The 21,287-nt window shown below is 46.7% G+C and overlaps 1 protein-coding gene across 1 annotated transcript in view; it reads right to left on the bottom strand.

Annotated features, from left to right (window-relative positions):
- The window catches only part of SLC6A5 (solute carrier family 6 member 5), a 50,735-nt gene extending 46,146 nt beyond the window's left edge, over window positions 1-4,589 (bottom strand). The window contains exons 1-3 of the mRNA XM_045808664.2: window positions 4,572-4,589; window positions 2,978-3,514; window positions 56-194 (exon numbers count right to left, since the gene is read on the bottom strand). Coding sequence (XP_045664620.1) covers window positions 56-194; window positions 2,978-3,514; window positions 4,572-4,589 — 694 coding nt within the window. The remainder of the gene's footprint in view (window positions 1-55; window positions 195-2,977; window positions 3,515-4,571) is intronic.
- Window positions 4,590-21,287: the final 16,698 nt, after the last annotated feature.

Raw genomic sequence — 21,287 nt, 5'->3', positions numbered from 1 at the left:
CCCGCAGGTGCCCACCCCGCCCCCGCCGCAGGCGGAAAGACCGGAAAAGCCATACCTCCCCCGTTCTGGAAGGCCAGGTAGGGAAACCTCCAGACATTGCCCAGCCCCACTGCGTACCCCACCATGGACAGGATGAAGTCCAGTTTGCTGGACCAGTTCCCTCGGGCCTTATTCTCATCCCCTTGCTCGTCCTCCTGGGGGCGGAAAAGCACATTGTCGGATAACAGCCCTGGGGTCGATCTGCAAGCAGGCCCCATTCCGCCCCTCCCCCCCTGCTGAGGGTCTTTCCCAGCAAGCAGGCCCCCATTTTCCAACCGAGGATGCATTGGCAAGCAGGACCCCAATCTGGAAGAGAAGATGCATCTACAAGCAGGGCCCTCTCCCTTCAACCCTGCACTGAGAGTCTTTCAGCAAGCAGGCTCCTAATTCTGGTCTGAAGGTTCCTCTTCAACAGACCCCCCCTAAAGCCCCCCTTCCCAAATCCTGCAGTCAGGGCACACCAGCAAGCAGCTTTCCCCAAACCTTGAACCTGTTGGTTAATTGCAAGCAGGCCCCTCCATCCCCAACCCCTGACCAAGAGTTCAGTTGGCAAGCAGCCCCCCCCCCCCCCAGTATCATGCCTAGAATCCCCAGCAAGCAGATCCCTAACCAACCCTTCCCTCCCCAAAACCCTCAGCACAACCGCTCCTCAGCCCTTTCTCCCTCTGGAGTCTGCTAGGCCAGAAATAGAGCTGCACTGCCCGAAGCCAGCCAGAGCCCCTGAATCACGTTCTCTGCCAAAGCCAACAGGCAGAACCGGCCTGGTCAGCTAATTTAAGGGGGGCATCTCTCAACACCAGGGAAAAGGAAACAGGCAGGAGGGAGACGTGAGTGTGAAAGAAGAGGAAGAACGGAGAAGGTAGATATGGTAAAAGACAGGACAGCGAAAGCCTTGAGTTCTGGTCTAAACTTTACCACTGGATAATCCCAGGCAAGCTACTTGCTCTCTCTGAGCCTCTGTGCCCCCATCTCTAAAACGAGGGGTTCAGAATAACTATCCCCTGAGGCACCTTCCAGCTCCAGTAATCTATGGACCTTTGAGGCTCACATCTCCATCTTTACCCTAAGATGCTCTCTTAGGGGCAGTACCTCATTCTGGAATGCCTCACTACTAAGCAGGAAAGGATGGGGGTAAAGCCACTTCAAATAAATTCAAAATGTTCAGGACACCTGGACACCACACAAAGGTTCCAGGGACCCAAGTCATTGCCCGGCTTCCGCCTCCTCAGTCATACTTCATTTCTATTCTAGCAACCTGGTATGTCTCACACTGTTGCACAGGCTGTGGGTGGTGAAGGAGCTATCAGCAGAGGAGGAAGTCTCTGGAAGAGAGAAGGGCCAAGGTAGATGTCAGAAAGACAAGCACGGAAAAATGGGCAGAACTGAAGATAGGCAAATGCCGGGCCTCATCTCCTCTGAACATCTGCAACATCCCCCCCTACACTCCTCTCCCAAGCACACCACCTCCAGCCCCACCCACCCTCCCTTTCTTCCCGAGCTAAAGGGGTGGGAGTTCCAGCTGCCTTTGCCGCAGTGCGGAGGTTAAGCAAGGCATTTGAAACAATTTTCTGCCTCCACCTGGGGTCACGCTGTTGGGCACATGCTGTCAGAGGCAGTTAATATATACAGACAAATGCTCCAGAAGTGGACTCCAAAAACAGGGGCAAGTGTATGTTCATTTCTAGTTATTATTCGAACAGCTGGGCTCCTGCAATGAGGGCCTGTGGATGAGTGTGTGTGTGTGTGTGTGTGTGTGTGTGTGTGTGTGTACAAACACTAGAATGACCGTGAACACAAGGGTTGCATAATCCTGAAATCTCAGGCAGGCAGGTGTTTTGATTCCAGCACCCACCACTGGATGCATGTCTAGCCCCCAAGCCCAGGGAAGGGGAGGAGACTGCAGAAAAGGCAGGGGGTGGAAGGGGAAGAGCTAAAGCAGGTGAGACAGGACAGAGAAAGGAAGAGATCAGAGGAAGGAGGAGGACTGGAGGGAAATGGCAGAAGACAAGAGCCCACTTGAGAGAGGGTAATAGTAATCAGTTATTATTAGTTGCCTAACCCAGGATTGGGATTTGCTCTGTGGGTTTTTCATGCCTCTGGTTGAGCATAAAGGATCAGATCCAGAGGCAGGTCCAGGTTTGTGGGGCATGGAGCTTATTCAATTGAGATAGGTCCCCCTTAAAAAAAAACAAAAACAAAAACAAAAATACACAAAGTTATGATAACAAAATTAGGTACCGGGTTTTGGAAGAGTCCTGAAGCTTAAGCTTTGGAAGTAGCTTCATGTAAACCCATCTCTCTTCAAAGAGTTCTCCTGTGATAGCTGGTAACTCTAAGTGAAAAGGCTGTAGTACTTTAACTGTTAATCCCCGTAGTGCGGTGCGGGGGGAGGGGTGTTCTTCTGTATTTATTTTTTAATTTTTATTTTTTAAAGTAGGCTCCCGCCAGCGTGGAGCCCAACTCTTGGGGCCTGAACTCAGGACCCTGAGATGAGGACCCGAGCTGAAATCCAGTGGGAGGCTCAACTTGACTGAGCCGCCCAGGTGCCCCTTTTTAAATTTGTTTAATTAAGAGAAAACATTTTAAAGAAAAGACTCAGTCATAGACAAAAGGGGGAGTCCTGTTTTCATAAACCTATCTGCCGCAACTGCTCAATGAGGCTGCACCCGAATGTCCGAGACCACCGAGGATGGGGAGGGACAGGGGGTGGCAGATCCTGAGTTCTCGATATCTCTGGCAGGGTCACTACAGCCCTTGCGCCCTGAACTGGGGACCCCAGCGCAGTGCGAGCTTCCGAAGCCCCAAAGCTGCCTCCCGCATCCATTACCTGGCACTGCCAACCGGTCTCCCCATCAGCACACGTGCACCCGCCACAGCCCGGGTCGCCTCGCACGCCTAGGGAGCAGGAGGCGGCGCGGGCTGAGCGCGACCTGCTTACCTGGGCGGCAGCGGTGGCCACGCTGCCCGGGAGCACGGACGTGATTCCATCCGTGCCCAGCACCACGGTGCTCTGGCTCATATTCACCCAGCCCACAGCCGGGGTATTGTTCCGCTCCAGGGTGCCCTTGCCCACACTCACGTTAGCATCCCCCTCGGGGCCGCGCAGGGCTGGAATCTTACAATGAAGAGCGTTGCCGGGCCCGGCGGCCCCAGAAGGAGCGGCGGCCTGCGCGCTGTGCGCCTCGCTCAAGTCCCTCGGAGCTGCCGAGGCCGCCGGCGCCCGCGGGCTGCTGAGTTTGCAAGCCCCCACTCCCGGCCGCTCGGCCTCGCAGGCTCGCGCGTCAGGGGACTGGAAAGTTTGGGCGCCGGTGGAAGCGGACCTGGGCACACGCGGCGTCGGCGCAGCGGCGGCCGCGGGAAGCTCCTGCTCCGGGCTGGTCTTGGGCGCGCACGGGCCATCGTGGTGGCCCAGCGCCATCGCAGCCCCCAGGCTGTTGGCTGGTTGTTTATTTATTTCTTTGGGAGCACCGCAATCCTGCAAATACAATGTGAAGTTCGTGCACAAAAAAAAAAAAAAAAAAAGTCACGGCTGCTTTAAAAATACCTGTATCTACATATAAAGACGTTCACCACTCAGGGCCAGACACAATATCTAGGGAATAAACTGGAATCTGGATTTTTTTTCCCTCTCCAAGAAAAACTGTATTTCTCAATTAGCTCGTCTTGTCAATAACCAGATGGCATAAAGCGGTTAATATTCCTCTCCTTGATGGTGGGAAAATTAAGAAAATAGACAGAAATGGTTTTTTTGAAGGGGGGAGAAGGGGAGGGTGGAAATAGCCCTACAGCCATGAGCTCCCCACCCTCTTTGGATTTCACATCACGGCTGTAGGGTGCCCACCTCCCCATCACTATTGCAGAAAGATTCTTTAATTTTCCGCCCCATTTCCTTTGTCATTCAATAATGCACATTGCCTTTTTTTTTTTTTTTTATGAGCTATAGGCAAGCTGTGGCTACAAAGCTGATGCCCTGGCACCTGCGAGTATTTCAGGCCAAATCGGTTGTGCGAATCCCAAATCCATCCCCGCCCTCCAGGTAGCAAAGGCAGGGGTAAGGATCGTGATCAACAAGAACAACAACCCCACAACAACCATAATAAACCAGATGTAAAACACAAGCTAGTAACCAGGTTTGTTATCTTACACGACCTACACACTTACAGATTCCCAGATAGGTAAAACAACATGCAAAGTTTTTCGATTCCCCTTCTCCCTCCAATAACTATTCACAGGAGTCTAATGTTCTTCATGCCCCTACAGCTGCTAGGGGGCCAAAACTCAGTAGTAATTTTCATTTGCTTTTCCTCAGTTGAGTTTCAAATGAAAAGAAATGCCAGCGGTGGTTTTTCTGTCTGCCTTCTCTCCTGGTGTTATCTTCTGGGGCTCCCTAAATATTAGCACCAATATTTACTATTATACTGTAAGAATGATCATATAACCTTCACCTCAACCGCGCATATCTCATCTAACCATCTTTCATAAATGCACAGATCCGAACTCATTAATTTGCTTGATCAGTACTCATTAAGTACCTTGGCTCCAGCAAGCATTCTTATCTCAATAGCCTCTAGTACACTGAGCGACCAGCCTCAGGACCAGCACCTGGCTTTCAGCACCAAGGACAGTGCCCGGGACCGCGGTTAGGAGATCCCTCCAACCACCACAGCCTCAGAAACCTCTTTTCCATCTCAGGTGATGCTCACAAGAACAAAATACCTACCGCTTTGAGAATTGCCCTCCCTTCCTCTTCCAAAATGCACAGAACACTTCAAAAAGAAGTATGCTAAACGAATCTGCCCTCCCTCCACCCGCAGCTCCCTCTCCTCTTAAAAGAACAAAAGCAAACACTCACCATGTCTGACACGGGCAACAGATTGAACGGGTGGAGAGTGAAACCAGCTATTGACAAGACTGGGTTTGACTCCAGCAAGAGAGGCGCTTTCTATATCTCCTTGGGAAAGGCCAGGTTTGCGTCAGTGCAAAGCAAGGTGCCCTTCGTTTGACATTTTCTTGATAATACAAGTTTGATAAATCATTACCCCCTTGGATTCGAGTTTTAAAGGGACAACAGCCGAGAGTACGCTGGCCAGTTGTCCCTCCGGCGGGAGGGGGCTGCGTGTTCGGCGTGACTCATGTGGGTCTGATTACTAAACCGAAGCCGGCGGGAGGGGATGACAGAAGTTTGCCTCCTCCTAATGAAGGGAAACATGGGAGGGACACGTCCCACTGCACCCAAGGCGAGACGCAGCCGCCAACAGAGCGGATTGGGCTACGAGGTGGGAGAGGGGGAAGGAATTAAATCACTGTCATGTTTCCATCTTTCTCTTCCTCTAGATCCCATAGCTGCCTCTCTGATCGGCAGGCAGCGGATTCCACAATATTACCACGAGACCGAGGGTCTGCACTTAGCGCCACAGCTCTGGGATGGCCGGTGCTCACTCGTTCCACGTTTATAAGGGTGTACCTGCCTGTGTTATATGCAGACTTCCGATCCTCATAGCCCTACCCTCGCAGACAATCAGTGTTTGAGGGCTGTCGGACAGCCCTCCCAGAAAACTAGGGGTTTCACTTACAAATGAGGTCTAATATTTGCCTTCCTATTTTATCTCTATTAACACAAAAGAAATTCTGAGTAAAATTATGACTGTTCTCATTGTATTTTTTAGGCTCCTCTGAAAATACTTTCGAGAAATAAAGAGGGAATTATTTCCAACAGTGACCTCCTTCTTAGGTCATTTTCAAAGTCAAAGAACACCCATTCTTTCTTCATAGCCCTCTCAATAAAAATCCACCACAGCCAGGACTGATGTGGAAGCGCAAGGTCTGAGAGATCCTCCAAATCGCGATCTCCAACAACCAGGTAGCTGGGCTGGGCGACCGGGAAGCCACAGGAGAATAGGACGTTCTACCGTACTGCGGCGGAGTGAGGGGTGACCCTAAAGGTAAAAAGATGCACTCTCCTGTTAGTACAAAGTAATGGCTATAATCAGAAGAAGGGGAAGACACCTTTACAAAGAAGCCTGGAAAGGGATGCGTAATAAAACTCTTCCCCTCTCTCCTTTCTGGCCGGGCTCTTTGGGGGAACCCCTGGCCTCGGGGGTTGGGAGCCAAGGAAGGCACTTTGAGCCTTCCCAGACGCCCGCCGCCCTCCCCACCGCCTCGGGGTCGGCTCCGTCGCACTCGGCTGGGCGGTCCCCACGCGGCAGGAGGACAATGCCGCGGAGGCCGCAGGGGGAGGCTGCGGCGGCAGATTGCGGTGAGCGCCGGGGGCACTACGGAGGCCCCTCCCGCCTCCTTCAGACCTCCGGTGCCGCCGCTCACTGGCTTGCCCGCTTGGCCCATCCGAGGGCAACCAGCTGGGACCCGCGGTCTGCATGCACTAGGATGGAACGAGCATGGGTTCCCTGATGAAGCCTTCCTTGAGAGTCGCCTTGCGGGTTTCAGGCAGCTGTTTATTTTAGTTTCGAGTTAACATTTATTAAGCTCTCAATATTGAACCATTGTGCAAGGGCTTTCCATGAATTATCTCGCTTAGCTTTGGCAAACAAGCTTTGAGAAGCCCGGGAAACTGAGGTTTAGAAAGTCGCTTTCAAACCCCGAAAAATCTTCCCCCACCCCTCCTGCAGGGACGTCGCGGGGGCCCAGTCGCGCTCTCTTAGGAGGCCCGCACCTCGGGAAGCCAGGCGAGTTCGCGGAGGAGGAGTAAGGGAGACCGGGGTGGGACTGTGCTGGGCTCTGGCAGTAGGAGGGTCAACAGAGCAGGCGGGGCCCAAAAGCCCGCAGGGGCGTGCATTTCGGCCTCGATGGGCGCTGCGAAGCAGCCTAGACTCTGGGAGCCACGGGGAAAGCAGAGCGAGGCTGCTTGGCGCTTCTTCCGAAACAGACCCCAGTTTCCAAGGAGCCAAACTGAGATGCGAGAAGTGTAAGGGGCAGGCCTGACAGCCCCTACTTCCGAGCCACGAGGCGCGCCCCTGGGTTGGGTAGGCCCCCCTCTGCGGGCCCAGGACAGACTTCCACCGCGGTCACGACTTGGAAAGGCTCTGGCCTTTGTTCGTGCAGCTGAGCCGCCCCCGTAGTGTATGGGAGCGGGTAGAGCGTCCACTTGCAACCCGACGTTCCGGGGCGCACTGACGTTCCAGGCTGGGGAGGGAGCCGGCAGTACTGCGGCCCTGAGCACAAGTGATGCTCCCGCCCTCGCTCAGCCCCCAGGCCTGACGTGTCGCCTGCGGGCCCTTCCCGGCCAAGTGCGCACTTGGGTTCCCGCGTGGTGCCCGTCACGCGTCAGGCCCTTCCAAGACTGCGGGGTGGGGGCGTGGTGGTGGAGGCGCTGAGTGAGCTCCCCACCTCACCCCACTTCCAGCCGCAAGATTCTAGAAAGGAGGGGCTGCGTTCCGAGTGGAGGGAGGGTCTGGAGCAGGGAGGCCAAGAGGGGTCGCTGGGATGCCGGAGCGGAGGCGGGGTGGCTGGCCCCGGCGGGCAGCAGGGTAGGGGTGCGAGGGCGGGAGGGAGCGAGCGTGGCGAGGCTGGAGGCCCGGGGCAGCTCGTCGGGCGTGCGGCTGTGTGTCAGAGCTTGGGCAGCGCCGGGATGCAGCCGCAGTATTAAAAAAGAATTAGAATAAAAGGTGCAAGTCCTGAGGACTCGGGCCTCCCCACTGCCCCCGCCCCCCGCCGCCCTCCATAGCGCCTGTTTGGAGTGATAATCCCGCCCGCGCGCCGCTGCGGAAGAGGCCGTAAATCCGCATCCATCACCAAGCAGCCATTCGGTTGGAATTAACCAGTCACTATGGCCTTAATTACTTTGTCAAAGATGAAAAATAGTAATTGATTTCGCCCTCGATCACTGTGCCCCCCGCTCCTTGCAGATAAGCAAACAAATAGCTATTTTCTTGAAAACCCATGTCTATCCGGCATTTGCGGGGGAGGAGGGTGACGTCCACTGAAGAAGAGGCCGTCCTGACCCGGTGTTTGTGCCACGACACGGGGGACAAACTGGAACCCAGGCAGGAGAGGGCCTGGAGGGCGGCTGCCCTCTGCCGCACGAGGGAAGACAGGAAGGAGAGGAGCCGAGCCGTTTGACCAGCGCCCGCTCTGATGTTAGCTGGCGCTTTCGGTACCAGCCTCCTCTCCTCCTGGGGACAGCAGGTGAGAAAGAGCGGAGGGGCTAGTTTGAGAGAAAGGCGAAGAAACTTGCCTAAGGCCAGCGGGCAGAGCCAGGACTTGAGCCCAGATCTGTGCTGACTCCGGGCCACCCCACCACTCGGGATATAATGTGAGCGCTCGTGTTGGCATTCGGATGATTTTGAGCCGTAAACACCTTGAACCTCTATGCATGGAGGATGCGAGGGCTCCCTGTGGGTTTCAGGTGGCATTAACAAGATAGTTAAGAAGCCCTCCAGTATTTTTGTCCCACTTGCCCACTACCGCCCAGTTCCACTGCAGTATTGTTTTGTGCTAAGAATATGGACTCTGCAGACAGACTACACCACCTCCTAGCCTCTGTGACCTTGGGGGTAAATTCTGATCTGTAAAATGAGGATGATGAGAATATTAATCTACCGCAAGGGTTGTTTGAGGATTACATAAGAGGAGGCATGTGAAGTGCCTAGACAGCTCAGCTGTCTGGCTTGCTATCAATAAGCAACTGTTATTATTCAGTTTGGAAAAATGATCTGTTCCAAGTCCATCAGACTTAGCAAATAAAACGGTTACTTCTCCCTGGCCTGGAAGGTTTAAAATGGGTAGACATGCACAGAGTAGAAAGCCTTACAGAGTAGATAATCATTGTGCAACATTTTCCCTTCTCATTCAGTGGTTTGGTCACACAATAATCGAGTATTTATCTTCATTAAAAGAAAATTGGGAGCATCCTGAAAAAATCCCCAAACACAGAGGCTGCTATGAATGTGTCCTGAGACACCTTTTGTTTGGATCAAGGTAAATCTCAAGAAATATGACAGAAGGTAGGAGCTCTGTAATGAGCTTTGCTGTCCAGTTCTCATCTGGACCTCGGTGTCAGGGAGAACTGAACGCATCAAGGACAGCTTCCCTCCCCAAGGCATGTGAGTAGAGTCCGGAGTTGGAAATCATGGCTCAGCTAAGCGACTAGACGGTGTGCAAAATGTAGGTTCCAAATCCTGAGACTCAGACAGGCAGGACGCTGGTTCCTGAGTCAGCAGTAGGGATGATTCTCACTTCACTGCAGCAAAACACAGGGCAGTGGGCGCAGGCGCAGATGCAGATAAGTTTAGAACAAGCTGGAAAGGACATTCAAGGGCATCTGTAGTCCCACATGTCTCCCTTACCAGTGAGAAAACAGAGGTTGAGGGAGGAAAAGTGAGTGCTCAAGGTCACTTGCAAATTAGAAACAAAGTCTAGTAGCATCTATGCTTTTAAAGGGAGAGAAAAAGAAAGGGACTGTGCTCTCCTTTGATCCAGCAATCTCTCTCTTAGGAATCTACCGGAAGAGACAGTGGCTCAGTGCACGAATGCTGATTATAGCATGGTTGATAAATGAAGGCCCAGGGAAAAAATATCCACATTAGATCAATAGTACAGCTAAAATATGGAATGATTTGCAGCTGTTAAAAAGCATGATTTAGAATCATACAGTTGGCTCAGACAGATTTTCATGAGGTATTGTGTGAGAAAAGCAAAATGCATTAAAAGGTGTATAATATGATCCCATTTTGTGTGTGTGTGTGAGAGAGAGAGAGAGAGAGAGACAGAGAAAGAGAGAGATGGACAGAGAGAGACAGAGAGAGATCCAGTACAATGTGGAGGCACACATACTGGTGGCCAGTGGGCTTTGGGGTGAGTGGGGTGGAGAGGAGAGAGAGGGGAAGAGGTAAAAAAAAACAAAACAAAAAAACAGGAAAAAGAGGGGGAAGACCATACTTAAAAAATGGTTATAATTGTCGTATTTATCAATTTATGTAAAAAATGTATAAACAATGTTTTTAAATTCAGCCCTCGAAACTACTACTTTAATTAATGAGGATATTCACAAAACAGGCTACTTCTATTAGAAAGTATTCAGCCTCCATCTATTTTACTGTCTTCCTCTGAGGAGCAGAGCTCAGAAAAAGGAATTCAGTTAATTAAGAATCTGAGCCACTAATATTTGGCTAGTTTTCCTTCTAAAGTCCTGGCATTTTTATCTCCTAGCTCTGCTGGGCTGGAACTGTTAGAGGACGTGGTCTTGGAAAACATGAAGATGATCTGAACCTCCCACCCCCATCCTTTTAATGTATATTCAACCATGAAATAAACTAAAATTACACTAAACTGAAAATTTCTGGTTTCTAATTCTTCCATAATGACAACATCGATGCTTTCTAGTAAACAACATATTCACTTCTTTCCTCTGCTCCTTTTTTTTTTTTTTTTTTATCATTCTTCAGGTAGTCCTGCTTTACTAATTGCACATGTTTGGTTAATTAATTAGTATTCTCCTTCCAGGTTCAAGTCTTCCCTGTTTATCCATCTGCTCAAATTTCCCTAACCCCAAAATGGGAGATACCAGCCTTGAAACAAAGGTCAAGTCTCAAATATATTCATTATTGGAAATAAGAAATTTCTAATATATGAGTACAAAAAATTGCTGTTTTCTGTCTACAGTGTTAGTAAAGAAGGTTCTGTTTTCTCTTGGATGTTCCTTTTTCCCCTGGCCTTCTGTTGCTGTCCTAGTTAGTGAGACTAAAAAAAAAAATGAGTTCAAAGTCATGCAAACCTAGCAGGAATTCCCACAAGTAGAGCGGAACAGATGTTGGGAAGAATCACTATAAAAGCAGTTGATGGAGTTAACCAAGGCTATTGAGTCGAATTTGAACGAGGTTCAGAAAGGCACAGTGGTGAAGACAATAGTCCAGGACATGGGACTTTGAAAATTCAAGACTCTTTATACCAGTAGGTAACACAGAGAAGTTTCAGGACCTTATGATTTTGTCACTTGGTGGTACCCTTCCTTGTAAATTGGGCCTAAGGGGCCATGGACATTGGCACCAAATTTGGTACTGTTGGTTCCACTAATCTGTAGCACTCAATACAGGACAAGACCATATCAAACGATGGCCAGCTCAGTCTACCATCTTTGAAAGACAGCCTAGAGTTAATTTATCATGATGGTGTTGTCTCCTGGGATATCACCATTAGAGTTTAGAAATGATACATGAAATCTTTTAACATAATCTCTTAAGGTCTCCATTCTATTTCAGAGTGTTTCTATTTTCAGTCTCAAGGTCTTCCTGGGTGGGGTTAACATATTTGTCTATGTTGATCCTTTGATGGTAATTTAAAGTTAGACCTAAACCAAGAGTTTGAATCCAAGTTCATCCACTTACTAGCTGTGTGTTCTTTGGCGGTTACTCATCTTGTGAGCCCTGCTTTCCTTTTCAGTAAAATAGGGTTTCTGTGATGATTAAATGAGATAGAGTATATGAAAACTTCTAGAATAGTGTTTGGCTCAGACAAAGATATCTACCTTGAGATATCAGGTTTTAGTGGGCTTGAAAGTTACTGCCTGAATTGTGACACTATTGACTTAGACAAGTAACAAAATGACTTCTTTCTGTAGATCTAATATTACTGGATTGTTGTCTAGATATCATTCTCCCTATCTTTTTTCTTTCTTTTTTATTTTATTTATGTATTTGAGAGAGCAGGAGCAGGGGGGTAGGGCAGAGGGAGAGGGAGGAGCAGGGAGCCCAAGACGCACCCAGGGTCATGACCTGAGCGAAGGCAGATGCCTGAGCCACCCAGGTGCCCCTTCCCTATTTTTCTTGATGGGACATGATCTTTGCCTGGTGACTTTTTGTTTTTTGGGTTTTTTCTTTCTTAAAAGTTCCAGGCCCAGTCATGTCTATACCTCTGCATTTGCAGTATCCTTTGCCCAAAATGCTCTCCCTCCAGAGTGAATTCCTTACTATACCTTTAGACCCATTGCCCAAAATATATCTCCTCCCAGAGGCTTTTAATGAACAAAGTTAATATCTCCATCCTGTGTGCTTCTCTAGCACTTAGTGCATTCTAATTATTTCCAGGTGTGTCTTTCCTTCTACAGAAGCCTCTAGCCACCTGTGGCTACTTAAGTTTAAATTAAAATTAAGTGAAAATAAAATAAAGTGTAAAATTCCATTCTTCAGTCACACTAACCACATTCTTAGTACCCAATAGCTACTTGCCTGGGCAGTGCAGAGAACATTTCCATCATTGCAGAAAATTCTATTAGATAGTGCTGTGCTAAATTGTGAACACTTCAAAGGCAGAAAAGCTTGATTTTTTAAAAGCCCTGTATGTCTACTTGTACCCAGTAGGCACTTAGTGTTTTCGAATGAGTGCCTTAAAAATCATAGACTAGCCTCCTGATTTCTTATGTCATCTTACTGCCTTCTCTAAAACATATTATTTTGTATTTTAATTAGTTTTTGTTTTTATTTTGTTTTTCCTCATTATAAAGTCAATACATGTTCATTACAGAAAATTTGGAAAAGCTCGAAGAACATAAAAATATATATTCCCACCACCCCAAAATATATCCTATTAAGATTTTGCTATAAGACTTTCTAGACTTCCATGTATAGAAAGATGGTTTTTGTTTTTACAAAATTGAGATAATGCTGTTCATAGTCTTTTGTGATCTGCTTTTTCCCCCCACTTATATAGTTGATATACCTCTGCCGCATTGCCATAAAATCTACATTATCATTTTTACTCATTTTTAATTGCCACACGGATTTCATAGTATGAGTATGCCACAGTGTAACTTAATAAACAATGATTTCACATTTGGATTATTTTATATATATAATGTACATTATATGTATAATATATAAAAATAATATAATAAATAAATATATATGTAATATAATAAATATATATTTATAATATATAAATATTTATATATTTATAATAAATATTTATATATTGTATATATTGTTATATATTTATATTATATAAATAATGTAAATATATAAATTTAAAATATATAAATTATACACACACACACACACACACACACATATTTAGAGAAGGAAGAGGGGAGAATGAGAGGGAGAAGGAGAGGGAGAGAAAGAATCTTAAGCAGGCTCCGTGCCCAATGCAGAGCCTCATGTGGGTTCGATCCTACAATCCTGAGATCATGACCTGAGCCGAAATCCAGAGTCAGACCCTTAACTGACTGAGCCACCCAGGTGCCCCTCCAATATTTATTATAGATTATATATAAGTTACTATTTAAAAGAATTGCATATTTTTGAAAATTAGGTCTATCTTATCTGGACCGGTTATTTTTGAGGTCTGTTGCAAGACATGGACATAGAGTTGTATGTGAAGATGTCCCGAAGCCCTGAGCAGGGGGTGACCGTGCTCTGTGGTTTATTTCCATTCCTCTTCCTGGTGATGCCCAGCAATCTGCGAATACCTCTGGCTATAAAAAAGCCATGGGAACAAAAAGCCATAGTATGTGTCCATAAAGACTAAATAAGCTTTCTCTGTAGCATAAAGGAATTTTTTAAGAGGAAAGAATATTACTTGGTAACTACAAATATTTGTAATTGTCAGTATGCACACTATCCAAATTTTACAACTATTAGGGCCAAAGAAATAAGCCCATCTGTTTACACAGGATCTAATTAAACAGTTGTGAGAAATAATGCAAACATTATTGAAATGTGCAGGATTTGTGAATGCTTCCTCTGCAGTGGAAATGCCTGATTCAGGGCTCTCTCTGGTTTTTACAGATTATATGGATGATGGCATGTTTTTCCAAGTCATTAACTTGGGCACAGCTTTGGGGCCAAATGAGAAGCTACATCCAAACCATTCTAAGAGTCTGGGTGATTGGTGGAGCTGACAAAGGAAAGACCCTCAGTCATTCACCACTGTGGGAGCATTTGGGGAGTGTGATTTCCTATGACAACTCATGGTTCAGTGATTCCATTGTTTCATGAAGGCCTGGTTTTACTGATACTAAGAGAAAAAGGTGGGTTGTGCCCTCACATGGGTTATTCAAGGTGACACTGTCAAAGACATTTCTAATACCTTTTTTTTCCATTAAGAACTTTATTCTGTCATTTTGGGCATTAAAATTTTTTTAAATTATATTATAGAAAAATATAAACAGAAAGAAGAAAATAAACATCATCCCATCACAACTCTTTTGTTTGCAAGGGACAGAAACGAACTCAAAGCTATTTAAAGCTCAAGGTACCAAGTAATGGCTAGGTCAAGGTCAAAATGGAGCCGACTTCAAGGTGGGCTGGATTCCAGGCCGCCCACAGCATCAGGATCCTCTCTCTGAGTTCTGGACCCCATTAGTCCATCTATCCCATGTTTTCAGACTCACCCAGAATTCTATGTACCCATGTTTATAGACTGTCATCCAAGGGGAAAGAGATAGCTACCTCTTGGCTGCAGTTTGGGAAGCTTTGGGAAAGGACTCCAAGAGGCCAGAACCTGAGACAAGGCCTTTGACGTAGGTGGTTTATTTGGGAGGGGGTCCCAGCTGGGGGAGCAAGGAAAGGAAGACAGGGATGGGAGAAGGGTCAGTAAGAGAGTGCTAGTGAGTGAGTTACCACTGTGGACAATTGTAGTTTAGTCCCACTGGGGTCCCTGTGAGGTGCCATGTAGAACACAAGTGAGAATTCTCCCACCAGGCGACAAGGAAGGTAGGAGGCGATTTGTCACAGACTCTCATCCCTTACTGGCTGAAGATTGTTCCTGAGGGTGTTAATCCCCAGCTCTTCTGGGTACTCTGCACTTGAGCTGGGCAAGTTTCCATAGCACTGGAAAAATGTCTACGTTTGTAAAATGGAGATAATAAGCCTTGCTTAACTCTCAAAGCCGAGGTGAAGATCAAATAATAGAATGGTGAGAGCTAAGTAAACTGCAAAATAGCATGCAGTTCTAGAACGTGAATGTCTACTATTCCACTGTACGTGGACCTGAGGCCCACAGATCTGTTATGAATCACAGAGGTGTCCATGTCTGTGTGTCTGTTGTAGAACAAGGGTGTTTCTTGAAGAGGACCTTGACCGAGAAGGTCACTTATCTAAGGACAGGGCCACTGACGGACCTCGAAAGAGGAAAGGATCCCATGAACCAGATGTGGTGATTTGCTAGCTGTATCCCCCACAATTTGTTCTCTTCTTCTTCCACAGTAATTGAGTTGAGCCGGGCACCTGGCAATCCAGTTAAAGATGGCATATCCAAATATTCCTTTTAGCTCAGTGAGCCCTTGTCACTAAGTTCTGGCCAATGGGGTATGAGCAAATGCTGTGTACCCTCAGGGTCTTGCCTTAAAAGCCTTGAGCATATACCCTCCTTCCTGTTGGCTGAGAGAGGATGAGAGCTGCATTCACCACTTTGGACCCACAAGTAAGAGCCACGTGTTAAGACTGGCTGGGCTGCCTACCAGGTCTTAGCACGACATAAAACACAAATACGTTTACCTAGTTTAAGCTGCTGTCCTTTGGGGTTTCTTTGTTACAGAAACTTGGACTTAACCTACCTAACACACTGCATGTTCCATACAATGTGAAACTGAGCCTGCCCCAGGTGGGCAGCAAGAGTCTTCTGTCAAACTGGGGCAGTGTCCTTGCAACAGACTGCAGGATTACCTGCCACTCTGGTTGATTGGAAGAACAATGGGCCATTTTTCTTGAACCCCATTTTCTGGCCTGCCAAGGTCACCTACAAGAGGCAAGCAGCACGTGTATCCAATTGAGGGCAGAGCTGAGTCACCGCCACTACCCCAGTATTCTGTGCTGCTGTTGAGCTGGCTCCCATGCATTAGCTGTGCCCCACTCATCAGGAGAATAGGTCTTTGCATGCCTGCTAGGGTCAGGACACTGAGTTTGGTAGCTCGTATCCACAGCCTTAAGATTGGCAGATTTTTCAGACCAAGAAATAGTCTCAGCAGTTGAGTGAGTTACGTGAGGCCGTACAGAGCCTAGGTGTCGAAGCAGACTGGTGTCCATCTACAGCCTGTGCTTCTGCCACCGCAGGCTCTGTCTTCAAATAAACTGCTTACGTAAAGCTGGCATCTGCCTACTGAGATGAGAATCCTAGCACTTGGAAGGTCCCCCCCCCCAAAACCATTCATTAAATGCTGCCCACCTTCTAGGCTTCTATCCTTTGAGGGGATTTTTAATCTCTGTAAGCAAGTGTGACCACGCACGTATAAGCATGTGTACTGGATACTTCTGAGACTGAGGAAAGCTATGGAAACATCCACACTGTTACGAGTTCAATTGTGTCCTCCCCCAAAATATTTTGTAGTCCTAAGTCCCAGGACCTCAGAAGGTGACCTTATTGGGAGGTAAGTGTTTATAGAGGTAATCAAGTTAAAATGAGGTCATTAGGGTAGGTCCTAATTTAGTATGACTGGTATCCTTATGAAAAGGGAAAATTCCAACATGGAGACAGACACACCTAGGGGGAAGATCTTGTGAAGGGATATAGAGAAGCCGGTCATCGAGGGAGGCTTGGAACAGATTCCTCCCTCACAGCCCTCAAAAAAACCAATCCTGCCAAGTGATACCTCGATCTCAAGTTTCTAGCCTCCAGAACTGGGGGACGATGAATTTCTGTGGTTGACGCCTCCCAGTCTGTGGTCCTGGCAAACTGATACACAACTACACATCGGTACCTACACCTTGAGTTTTACACACAAATTCTAGGAATTCATAGTTCACTCCAGAAAATCCATGGACCCCTGTTGAAGGACCCCTGCAAAGCTCTATTTCCTGAGAACATTCCAATGTCCATAACCATGACAATAGTAACAAAAACAAAGGACAACTGTTTTAAAGCACCGTTCTAAGGGCTTTCCACATATGCAATCATTTAATTTTTCCAGTAACCCCAGCAGGCACAAGAAGCAAATAGAGATTTTGGTACCTGGAAGTGGGATGCTTTTGTAACAAATGTGCAATAAACTTGCTGGTTTAAAACAACAGATACTTAATTTCTCCCAGTTCTGGATGCCCACAGCACGTGTCAGTATCCCTGAGCTACAGTGAAGGTGTTTGTATGGCTGTTCTCCCTGCACAGGCTCCGGGGAGAATCTATTCCTGCCTCTGCCAGCTTCTGGAGGCTGCCAGCATTCCTTAGCTTAGGCCCGAGTCTCTCTCCACATCACCTTCTCTGTGTGTGAAAAATTTCACTCTACCCTCCTTTTATAAGGATACGTTTGACTGCATTTAGGACCCTTCAGGATAACCCAGGATAATCTCACCATCTCAACATTCTTAACCTCATCACATCTGGAGACTTTTTTTTCCCCCATATAGGATTACATTCATAGATTCCAGGGATTAGGACATGGACATCTTTTCTTGGGGGAGGGGAACATTTTTCAGCCTCCTGTTATCTGCCCTCTGGCCCCCAAAGATTCACATCTGTCTCACATGGATACTAAAGTCACCCCATCCTAACATTCCCCTCAATTTCAATCCGTTAAAGCATCAACTCAAATCCAAAATCTCATCTAAATATCATCGGGTCAGAAGGTCAGAAGTCCCAAATCTCATCACTTAAACCGTCTACATCAAGCGTGGGTGAGACTCTGTACGATCCATCCTAGAGCAAAATTCCTCTCCAACTGGGAACTGGGAAATTAGAACACAAGTTACTTACTTCCAAAAGACAATGGTGGGGCAGGCAGTTATAGACATCCCCATTCCTCAAGAGAGAAAACGGAAAGAAGAAGGAAGTCAACCTTGCAAAATGTCAAAACTCATCAGGTTTCGAGGCCTGGGAATAACCCTCTGTGGCCAGAGGCTCTGCCCTCTGGGCCCACGACTTGAGGCACGTGCTATTATTATGTTCACTTTACAGGTAAGAAAAAGGAGGCAAAAGAGGTGGAGGCCCTGCACAAGATCATCTCGTTAGCTAGAGGCTGGCAAGAGTGATGTGCAGAGATTCTCTCCACCCACGTTCTCTGGTTTATGAAGGGTCCTAGAAAGGGATGGGGATTTTTGTTGTTGCAAGTCAAAAATACCTGCCTAATAACATTGTCTTTAAAAATACTTTTTAAAAGAAGATCTATTTCATTTATTTATTTATTTATTTATTTATTTATTTATTTATTTATTTATTTATTTATTTAAGAGAGAGCATGAGCACGGAAGGGGCAGAGGGATAGAGAGAATCTCCTGCAGAGTCCCTGCTGAGTGTGGAGCCCAACTTGGGGCTCGATCCCACAGAACCTGGGATCATGACCTGAGCTGAAATCAAGAGTTGGATGCTTAACTGACTGAGCCACCCAGGCGCCCCTAAAAATACTTCCGGAGCAAGCAAAGCACACGTGCCACCTGTACTCTGCACCTCCGTCCTTTCCCTCTGTGTGGTGATCTCTGTGATGAAAAGCAGGCTTCTCAAATCTGGAGCACTTGACAGGGAGCCGCTCTGAGAAGATAGGAGGCAGTTTTACCAGAGCTCCAGAGAGCTGCCCCAAACTGGTAACCCATATTATATACGTTCCCACATTGGGGGAAAGGGTGGGCTTTCTAGTCGGCCTCGTTTGGGGTCTTAGCTCCTCTACTACTACTAGCCCCACAACCCCAGGCAAGTGATTTTTAACCTATGCTTTCATTTCCTTTTTGGGAAGTGAGATAATAATAGAACCCATCTCATGGATTTGTTGGGAGTCAATGAAGTAATATATATAAAGTGCTTAGCACAGTCCTTCATACATGTGAGCTTTTGCTGGTATTATTGTTTTTGTTGTTATTTCTCTTTGTTACCGGGTGATCTCTGGAGCTGATACCCTCTGGCGAAGGTAGTTTATAAAGTCTGATCAATGCAGAGGCTACAAATCTTTTTAAAATATATTTTTAAAAGGGGGCACCTGGCTGGCTCAGTTGGTAGAGCATGCAACTCTTGATCTTGGGGTCATGAGTTCAAGCCCCACTTTGGACCTAGAGCTTACTCAAGAAACAAAAAATATATACAGTTTTTAAAGAAAATGCCTTATGTAGCTTCAGCCTTGTTATCTAAAGGATCAGATTCTTGTGCCCCTTTTCAAGTTCTTCCTGAAAAGTAACAAGTGGGAATATTAAATAAGTTCAATTTTTATCCTTCTAGATCTCACAAAATACATATTTTTCCTTTCTCTTCTCTTTCCCTTAGCTTTCTGTGTGATGGGGGGGAAAAGCTTTAGGGAAGAAAAGATTACCAGACTCATAAACCAGTTTTCCAATTACTGAGCTTTTGCAAAGAAAGATGCCATAATTGCTCAAGGTGAAGGGGAAAGAAAGAGATAAGAAAGTGAATTATCAAGAGGATCGATGGTAGATGCTTTCTGAAGGCCCAGGGAGTATTTTCCCCTGTCCTACCTGTCAGCAGACATGAGGGGAAAAAAACTGCATACTAACCACAAAATACTAAATACTATTGTTGCAATCATTCTTGTGCTAGATTTTTCTTCCCTTTTCTCTCTCTCTCTCTCTCTCTCTCACACACACACACACACTGTAAAGGATAACCATGTCATGACATTCCAGCTCAAATGAAAGGATAAGGACGAGTTGAAAGCCCAGAGAGTGGGAGTTCCTCTGCTACCGGTATGAATGGCAAGGAAAAGCATGATAAATCAAAATAACCCGAGAAAGATACTGGAGGCACAGTTATCTGGGATTGCTGTGCTTTGATTTATCGTTATTTCCCACATCCTATCTTTGCTACAGGCTCCATCTTCAGAAGGCCAAATGTGGACAAGGCCAAGGCAATTGCTTACAGACAACTGGCTCAACACTGGCTGTTGAATATCTTTTGGCTGATCTTGTGGTTTTTTCTTGATGGAATGAAGCTTGCTCACTGGGGGTCTGATGAGCACATGGTGTTTTGTCTTTTGAAGCAATGATGGGAATTTTTCCGGAAGTAGCCTTTTAGAACTCACAAGGCTATGAATTTATAACTCCTTTCACTGACTTCAGGTGAACAAAGCCTTTCCAATTGGGTTAATGTTTGACTTGGTTTACTTTTTATATACTGTTTGCATTGTATGATCTATATTTATTTATTCAGTAAATATTTACTTGGCCGTAATTCGATAACTTTACAACCTATCAGGGAAGAGAATTATTGGCTATTGTGATTGAGTATGATGAAGCTTGTGTTCATAACAGCAAAATTTAAGGTAACGATTCTCAGGAGCCAGGTACAAAGTACATTACATATATTAACTTGTTTACTCCCTATGATAATTAGATAAAGTTAATAATTTCTTATCCCCATTTAATAGATGAGGAACCTGAGGCACAGAGAGGAGAAATAACTTGTCCAAAGTTACCAACTAGGAGGCAGTAGAGCTGGGCGATGGACCTGGGCAGTCTGGCTTCAGAGCCAGTGCTGTTAGCCATTATGCTATAATTAAAGAAGCTCTAGATGCACAGGGTCAGGGACAGAGCAGGGCTGAGGCTGGGAAGTGTAGGTATATCCACTATAAACACTTTCAGCTTCAAGTAATGCCCAGTCAACAGTGGCATAAACAAGGAAGGAGCTATTTTTCTACAGCAAAATGTCTGGTGGTGTTTCTAGCATTGGCGCAGAGGCTGGAGGGAGCCTGAGTTCCAGGAGGCACCCCTTTTCTTCCTCCCACTGCTCTATAGCAGGCCCAGGTCTCTAGTCCACTTCCATGGGGTTGAGAGTTTTTGCTTGCATACCTTCTTCTTATCAGGAAGGGAAAACCTTTCCCGATGTTCCATAGCCAGAACGCTTCCAAATAATTAGCCAGAACTGGGTTATATGCCCACCTCCAGACTAAGACTAAGGCCTACCTCCCCTGAGACTAAGGGATTTCTAGGAATCTGTAGGTAAAAAGAAAAGGAAGAGTGAATTTTGAGTTGGTAACCGGTAGGGTCTGCCAAAGGAAGCCCATGTGCAAAAACTAAGCAGAAAACCAGAACGTGACAAAAACAAGGGATAGGAAGAGGCTCAGTGTAGCTGGAGACAAGCTTGACAGATGGCAAGAGATGAGGCTGGAAAGGTGAGAGCCCAGATCATGAAGACCATGCATGCCATTTTAGTGAGTATACACTTAGTTCCGTAGACAAAGGAGAATCAGTAAAGAATTTTAGACAGGGCCATGACCTGAGATGACTCGTTTAGAAAGATCATTTCTGGTAGCTCAGTGAAGAATATTTGAAGGGAACAAGAAAGAGGAAAGGCACGGAACTAGTTGGGAAGATGTCCTGAGGTCTTGCACATACATGGTGGTGGAGAGATATGGGCCGCCATATTTGGTAGGG

This window comes from Ursus americanus, chromosome 24 (assembly GCF_024610735.1).
Source record: "Ursus americanus isolate L20-20 chromosome 24, mUrsAme1.1.p, whole genome shotgun sequence".
In the NCBI taxonomy this organism is placed as follows: domain Eukaryota; kingdom Metazoa; phylum Chordata; class Mammalia; order Carnivora; family Ursidae; genus Ursus; species Ursus americanus.
The sequence above is the reverse complement of the archived record's forward strand: the minus strand, read 5'-3'. Positions and strand labels throughout refer to the sequence as shown.